Here is an 8,604-nt window from a genome sequence, read left to right on the forward strand (position 1 = left end):
AAGCAGGTAGCTTTTACACTTTCTATACAAAAAAAAAAAAAAAAAAAAAAAAAAAAATATATATATATATATATATATATATATATATATATATATATATATAAATCTGTCAGGAATTGACAGAACAAAGAAAACTTTTATGTTTGGGAGCTTCAAATTAGTGAAGAACTCTAAACAGAATTTGAGCTGAGGCAGTACATTAGTAAAAAGTAACAAGGATAGTTTATACATCTTTCTCAGCTCTAAATTCCCGGTTTCTGGTGATAAAATGTCTCTTAACTTGGTATAGGAAAGGCACCCTTCACAAAGGATAAGGGTATACTTCCTGCTTTCTAGGGACACAGGTAGAGGGTATTCAGAGAGCTCTTTTTGTACTGGTTGTTCCTTAAGTAACTTTTATTTAAAATAATTCATATGCTGGGGCACCTGAATGACTCAGTTGGTTGAGCATCCAGCTCTTGGTGTTGGCTCAGGTCATGATCTCAGGATTGTAAGACTGAGCCACATGTGGGGTTTTGAGATCCGTGTAGAGTCTGCTTGTCCTTCTCTCTCTGCTCCTACCCCATTCATGCTCTCTCTCAAAGATAAATAAATAAATAAATAAATAAATAAATAAATAAATAAAATCTTTAAAAAATAAAATAATCAATATGCCAAAGTGGCACATTTTGGGGTGACCTTGCCTTGATGCCTACACTTTACATTTTACATCCCAAATATAATTTCTTAATATGTAAAAAAATAATTTATTTAAATTCAATTTGCCAACATATAGTATAACACCCAGTGCTCATACATCAAGTGTCTTCTTTAGTGTCCTTCACCCAGTCACACCATCCCCCCCACCCTCTTCCCCTTCTGCAATTCTTTGTTTCCCAGAGTTAGGAGTCTCTCATGGTTTATTTCCCCTCTAATTTTTCCCCCGCTCAGTTTCCCTCCTTTCCCTTTTAATCCCTTTCACTATTCTCTTAATATATGCTTTTGGAAGGGATGCCTGAGTGGCTCAGTGGTTGAGCATCTGCCTTTGGCTCAGGTGGTGATCCTGGGGTCCTGGGATCAAGTTCTGCATCAGGCTCCCCACAAGGAGGCTGCTTCTCCCTCTGCCTATTGTCTCTGCCTCTTCCTCTGTGTCTCTCATGCATAAACAAAACAAAAAAAATCTTTAAAAAAATATTACTTTTGGAGAACTTAACCTCTGACAATTAATTTTTTTAAAGATCAATGAAATTATTTATCTGCTATATGGACTGGCAAGTATAAAAGAGAGAATGCATATAAAACCAACATCAGTAATGAGAAAAGACAATATGTGGATGCTCCTGAAGACATTGAAATATCATAAAGATGCATAATGAATAACTTTTAGTTAATAGATATAAAAATATACACCTAAAACATACATTCTTAGTTAATCATAGCTTATGAAAATAGGCAAAGGGAGAAATAGAAAATCTAGGTAGCCATGTAAATGTTTAAAAATATAACCTAAAATTATATTTCTTCACAAGGAGCTCCAAAACTGACAAAGAAAATCTGAACCTTCTTTTAACTGTTATCTATCAAAACTATATGTAAAATCTACCCCTGGATAGCCATTTAATAAAGACATCATGCCAATCATATGCAAAATCTCCCAATTGGAAAAAAAAATGACTTTCCTAGCTTATTCCTAAGCTCTGCATAATCTTATTGCAAAATATGACAAAAGCATTATAAGTAAGAAAAATTTCAGGGCATGCTTACTGATGAACATAGATGTAAAAATCCTAAACAGAACATTAACAAATTAAACCTGGCAATAAATTAGGGAAGGTAAAGTAACATGTCCAATTTGGGTTTATTCTAGAAATGTGAAGTTGATATTTAAAAATCAATCAATATAATTAATCACTTTAATAGGATAATAAAAGAAAATAATATGAATCATATAAATCATATTTTAAAAGTATAAAAAAATATTGAGAAAAAATGACTACCTTAATGAAGTCTGTGTTCTTGAATTGGTAACCTAAAAATTTTAATTCTCCCAAAATTCACAATGAAAATCCCAATATATAGCTTAGTGGAAATTGATAAGCTGTAGACAAATTTATAAGTAAATGCAAAAAGGTGGATAGCCAAGTAATAAACTAAAAAAGGGGTGCCTGGTTGGCTCAGTGGTCAAGCATCTGCCTTTGGTGCAGGGCATGATCCTAGGGTCCTGAGATCAAGTCCCACATCGGGGTCCCCTTGGGGAGCCTGCTTCTCCCTCTGCCTATGTCTCTGCCTCTCTCTGTTTCTCTCATGAATAAATAAATAAAATCTTAAAAAAAAAAGAATGTAATAGGAAGCCATGCTCTATATTAAGCACAGTGGAAGTAGTGATGAATGGTTTTTGCCTTTACAGAATTTAGTATGAGGACTTGAATCCTATTGTTGTTTAATAAAAGAATATTAAGTACACAACCGATGAACATCCTATTTGGTGAGAAGTTGTAAATACCTTATAAAAGAGGGGCCTCTCTGCACTTAATTACCACAGTTCTATGTGGATGCCCCTAATGAAACTGAAGTTTCAGTATCCTTCTGGGTTGGAGTAGTTGTGCGTATGCTCATTCAAGAAGAGAAAACTGTAACATTTGAAAGAGAGGACTGGGAGTGGTAGAGAGAAGGAGGGATCCATTTATACAATTTTCAGGATCATAATCATATGTTCTTGGCACAGCTGTGATTAGGGTTGTTTATTTCATCTCTGGGGACCCATCAGATTCTGACATCACTCCCAGTTTCTATCCTAGGAGAAACCAGGAGTATTTATAGGGAGGTAGAATATTCAAGCCTCACTATTCATGGAATCAAAGTTTTTCAGGACCTGAGGTTCATGGAGAATCAAAACAGTAGCATCTGTTAGTTATCAGTACAGGAGTGACCTTCAGAAAGAGTAGGGAGTTCTTCTTAGGTGAGAGATAAACCAAAGACAGAACTAAAAGCAGATACATGAGAAGCAATAAAAGGACTGGAAAAAGATCTAGTTACATCTTTTTTTGTGAAACAACATAAATTTAGGTGAAGCAAAATAGAAGAAACTGGCAGCAGGGGGAAGATTAGAAAGGATAAAGATGCTTAGAAAGCAAATTAAATGGCAGAGAGAGAGAAAGCCCCAGAGATAGAAACAGAAAGAGAATATTCTTTTACCGCCAGCAGAGGAAAGTCTAGGCAGAGAAAAACCACAATGAAACTGGATCCTTTGGGAAACTGGCTCCTGATTGCATGATTAGACGTTATATTGATGTGATTACCTTATGTGTAAATTTCAGGTAAGTGTAATTTTTAAATTACCAATAAACAGTAGGTAGATTTTGGCACAGTGTGTGTTAACATACAAAGGCTGAAGAGAGTAATATCATCAGGAAAATGCACAATTTATGTAGGAGGGGAAAGTGAGTGTCATTTTCTTTAGAGGTAGACAATTTGAAATGTATGACATATCATAATATCTTCTTTCAATGATTTTAAGATAGGCTGGTCAGTGAGGAGAAGACAGTTTTGAAGACCCCAAGCAAGACCCCAGAGAGGCTGGGTTCTCACCCTCAGTGCCTCTCCCTTAATTACTTGGAATAGGTGAGTGTGTAACGCAAGTCTTCATGCTTTGCCCTTGAAATGTCTTGATATCAGTCTCACCCTCTTATGACTATTTCTTTTTCAATTTACTGTGACTAAATTGTGTTCAAATAAGTCAAGAACCCCAAAGAATCATTGTTAATAACAGAAATAGAGTCATAAGAAAATGACAGAGAAAGGACAACCATATAGGGACTGAAAAAAAAAAGTGAAAGCCATGGCATGCTCAATGAGAGAGAAGGATGAGAAAGAGCACAAATAGGGATACTGCCACCTGTTCAGCTTTAAATACATGCACAGGCCTGCAACTGAAGTTTTCTAAACCTTGCAACCTGAGTTTAGAGGGCTCAGATCACAGAGAAAGGCATATGAAAATACCAGTGATCCACTTTATTTTCTGCAACTTCTCTAAGAATTAAAAAAATAAAGTGAAGAGAAAACATAGGATTATTTCCTGACATAGAGTAAAGTAAACTACTTTTCTTTTGTGGCCACCATACAGTCTCTTTTTGTGTGTATGGGAGTAGATGTGTGCGTGTGTGCACATGCCCATGTGTGCTATACACTTCAGTGCTAATGCCTAGAGTGTTTTTATGAGCTGAGATTTAGAACAGAAATTTTAAAAAAGTTTTCTGAGTGAAAAGAGGAAAAAGAAAGTCAGCTATGGACTTCAGTAGACTAGAGAGAAAAATGTTGCTTGGAGGTAAAGAAAGAGAAATGCATGGAACTGGTAGTCTACCTGGTAGATGCAGCCTGCTTTCTCTAAGACAAGGGCCCCAGTGAAAGTTCGGTTTGGACCACTTGGGGCTTAAGAAGAGGACCAGGGAGGTGTCTCCCTCCTAGACATATGGGATGCCTGGATCTGGGAGAAAAAGGAGAAAATGGCAAGTCTGTCCTACTGCAGGAAGAGGATGGCTTGGTATTTCCTTTTGTTCCCCAGCTTGTAGATGCCAAGCCAAAGTTTTCTTTGGAATTATAAATTGTTCAGGCTGACGACTTTCAGTGTTTACACTATAAAATGCACATAAAAATCCATCAAGAGGTGAAAATTTGAGGCCTAAAAAGAATTTTTTAAAAAATTAAATAGAGGCAATAAAAGGTTAGTGCTGGACAAATGGAGCCAATGGACCAATCTGGGGCTACATTTAGAAAGATCTTCACTTCAGGCTGGACCTGAAATCTGTATAGAATTTTAAGAGTCCAGAGAATAAGAGTCTACAAGGAAGGATGAGGGAGATCCTGAGATGTTGCAGCAGAGATATCTGTCTTTAAGGGATGGGGTAAGTAAGGGCACTCAGGTGACTCAGTTGTTTAAGCCTATGACTCTTGATTTCGGCTCTGGTCATGATCTCAGAGTCATGAGACTGAGCCCTAAGTCAGGTTCAGCACTGGGCAAGGAGCCTGCTTAGGATTTTCTCTCTCCCTCTCTCCCTCTCCCTCTGTTCCTCCCCCTAGCTTCTCATGTACGTTCTCTCTCCTTCTCTCTCTCTCTCTCTTTCTCTTTATAAAGAGAGAGAGGAAAAAAAGGATGGGGTACATGAAGAATTTTCTCAAGGATAGTCAATGGCATTAGACAAGGCTAAAATAAGGAAGCAGAGAACTGAAGGGGCAGAGAACCCCATAGGGCTTAGCTGCTGTACCCAATGCCATCAGCCCCAGGAATAGCAAGGCCAGCATCAGTGGAGGCTAACACAGTGAAGATTGCTCAGGGAAAGTAAAACCAGATATTAGAATTTTATTTTGCAAAGGGACAAAGAATTTGGTTGTTTCTAAGAGGCATTGATGATGGATGTTAAAGATTACATCTCCGGTATTGCTAAGGATTCATGGATGTGCAAATGGATCATAAAATTGGGAAAATATTTAATATTTAGTTTGAGTGTTTTAAAAAATGAGATTATAAACATAATTTTGAGAAGAAAAAAATGCAAGAAAAGATCAACAGAAATGAAGTAGGTATTACTCATTATTACCAACAAATATCTGATTTAAATATATTGTTTTATTTTGTGGGAAGGCATATAGAAAGAGTTTAATAGTTACATTGTGGTCTTTCAATATATTTATCATAATATGTATTTTCTTCCTACTGTGAGGAATTTGAATTAAGGAAGAACAGCTATATTAAAAAGCTAAAAAATATGCAAGTGTGCCAGGATTATGGACTTTACTCTTTTACATGTCCCCTTTTAATATAACGTGTTATTTATTTTTTATTATTAAAATATTAAATATTCTCAATTTTAAAATATGGTAAAGTGTTGAATGAAAGCAAATATGAAGGGAAATTATGTTGAGTCCTTGGCAATAGCCCAATTATGAATTAAGAGATAGCCCAGAAGCCACAAATGATGAACTCAAGAGCATCACTAACAGGAAACTTATGCAAATCCATAGACATTTATTCTGACTTTTCTCTGTTTTAATTTGTATAAGGTTTGGTAAATATTTCTTTATCTACTCTTCTGTTGCTTCAATTTTTAGTGTCTTCAGTGCAAATTCATCAGCATTCTTGTCAGAGATGACCAGATTTGTGTGGTACACACTTTTTGTTCTGGAAGTTAGTGCTCTTTGCTACTGGGAACTGTTTCTCATATAAGAACCATAAGAGGTACCTCCTTCCTTTCTCTGTGAGGTTGGAGGAAAGATATACTGTATCCTGATTGCACTGCTTATGTTCACAAGGGATAACTTTGAGGGATAAAAAGGGAAAACAGAAAACATTCTTCACTATATGCCAAGGGTCACCATGGTGGTCTGGAATAACAATAACACTCTGGAGCCCATATTTATTCTGAAGGGATTTCCTGGGTTGGAGTGTGTTCATTCTTGGTTCTCAATCCCTTTCTGTCTTGCGTACTTGGTAGCATTTATTGGTAATGTCACCATCCTCTCTGTCATCTGGATAGAGTCCTCACTCCACCAGCCCATGTATTACTTTCTTTCCATCTTGGCACTGACTGACCTAGGCATGTCCATGTCCACACTTCCCACCATGCTTGCTGTGTTATGGCTGGATGCTAGAGAGATCCAGGCAAGTGCTTGCTATGCTCAGCTCTTCTTCATCCACACATTCACATTCCTGGAGTCTTCGGTGCTATTGGCCATGGCCTTCGATCGTTTTGTTGCTATCTGCCGTCCACTGCACTACACCACCATCCTTAACAACAGTGTAATAGGCAAGATTGGCTTGGCCTGCTTGCTAAGAAGCATGGGAGTTGTACTTCCTACACCTTTGCTACTGAGACATTATCACTACTGCCATGTCAATGCCCTTTCCCATGCCTTCTGTTTGCACCAAGACGTTCTCAAATTGTCCTGTTCAGATGCCAGGATCAGCAGTGTCTATGGACTGTGTGTAGTCATCACCACACTGGGCATGGATTCAGTCTTCATACTTCTTTCTTATGTCCTGATTTTGAATGCTGTGCTGGGCATAGCATCTCATGAAGAGCGGCTAAAGGCACTCAACACATGTGTGTCCCATATCTGCGTGGTGCTCATTTTCTTTGTGCCAGTTATTGGGGTGTCAATGGTCCATCGCTTTGGGAAACATCTGTCTCCCATAGTTCACATCATCATGGCTGATATTTACTTGCTTTTCCCCCCAGTACTTAACCCTATTGTCTATAGTGTCAGGACAAAGCAGATTCGTATAAGAATTTTCCACAAGTTAAGACTAGGGAGGAGGCTTTAAATAACCTCTTTCCTCAGGTTTTCCCACTGAAAAATCTCGAGGCAGGTGTCTGAGTAGATGAGAAGTAAAATATTTGGGACTTGATCATCTGCTTAAATTTATAATTCTTTTACTTCCTACATATGTGATCTCAGTTCATTAACAACTCTTAGGAGATTCACGTTTTTCATAGCCAAATTGTGGTATGTTCTTTTCTATCCCCAAAATAATTATGAGACTTATTAAAGACAATGTGTGTCAAAAAATATTACTTTTGAGCAGCCCGGGTGGCTGAGTGGTTTAGCGCCCCCTTTGGCCCAGGGTGTGATCCTGGAGACCCAGGATTGAGTCCCACATCAGGCTCCCTGCATTGGAGCCTGCTTCTCCCTCTCTCTGTGTCTTTCATGAATAAATAAATAAAATCTTTAAAAAAATTACTTTGGATGTTATTTGAGGATGTTATTATATTATTAATATGAATTCCAATAATACCAATAACTTTCTTCATAAAATACAACTGTTTATATAATTTCTCACATTGATGATCCAGAAATCAATCTGTCTCTCATTTGCTTATATTGTGTCTCTCATGACAAAAGGTCATATTTTTATGAAGAGATTTCTGAGGATGCCAGGGTGGCTCATTAGTTGAGCGTTTGCATTCAGCTCAGGGCGTGATCCTAGAGTCCCAGGATCGAGTCCTGCATATATCTTCCTGCATGGAGCCTGTTTCTCCCTCTGCCTATGTCTCTCTCCCTCTCTCTCTCTCTCTCTGTCTCTGTCTCTCTCTGTGTGTGTCTCTCAAAAATAAATAAATAAATAAATAAATAATAAACAAATAAATAAATAAAATCTTTTTTTTTAAAAAGAAAAGATTTCTGACTTCTTGGGGCAGGTTTGGAGTTTGAGTTCTTTTTTTTTTTAAGATTGTATTTATTTATTATTTGACACACACACACACACACACACACACACACACACACACACACACAGAAAGAGAACATGAGAGAGCGCACAAGCAGGCAGAGCAGCAGGCAGAGGGAGAGGAAGAAGCAGACTCCCCATTGAGCAGGGAACCCAAGGTGGGGCTCAATCCCAAGACTCAGGAATCATGACCTGAGCTGAAGGCAGGCTGCTTAACCAGCTGAGCCACTCAGATGTCCTAGAATTTGAGTTCTTTTTTTTTTTTTTAAGTTTTTATTTAGTTATTCATGATAGTCACAGAGAGAGAGAGGCAGAGACACAGGCAGAGGGAGAAGCAGGCTCCATGTGGGGAGCCCGACGTAGGATTCGATTCTGGGTCTCCAGGATTGCGCCCTGGGCCAAAG

The 8,604-nt window shown here is 37.8% G+C and overlaps 1 protein-coding gene across 1 annotated transcript; it reads left to right on the plus strand.

The window, feature by feature from the left end:
• Positions 1-6,334: 6,334 nt before the first annotated feature.
• On the plus strand, positions 6,335-7,297 carry OR51L1 (olfactory receptor family 51 subfamily L member 1). Its single transcript, NM_001388881.1, is given in 1 exon segment — positions 6,335-7,297. A coding segment is annotated over 1 exon segment (963 nt).
• Positions 7,298-8,604: the final 1,307 nt, after the last annotated feature.

The sequence above is a fragment of the Canis lupus genome, chromosome 21 (assembly GCF_011100685.1).
Source record: "Canis lupus familiaris isolate Mischka breed German Shepherd chromosome 21, alternate assembly UU_Cfam_GSD_1.0, whole genome shotgun sequence".
Lineage (NCBI taxonomy): Eukaryota > Metazoa > Chordata > Mammalia > Carnivora > Canidae > Canis > Canis lupus.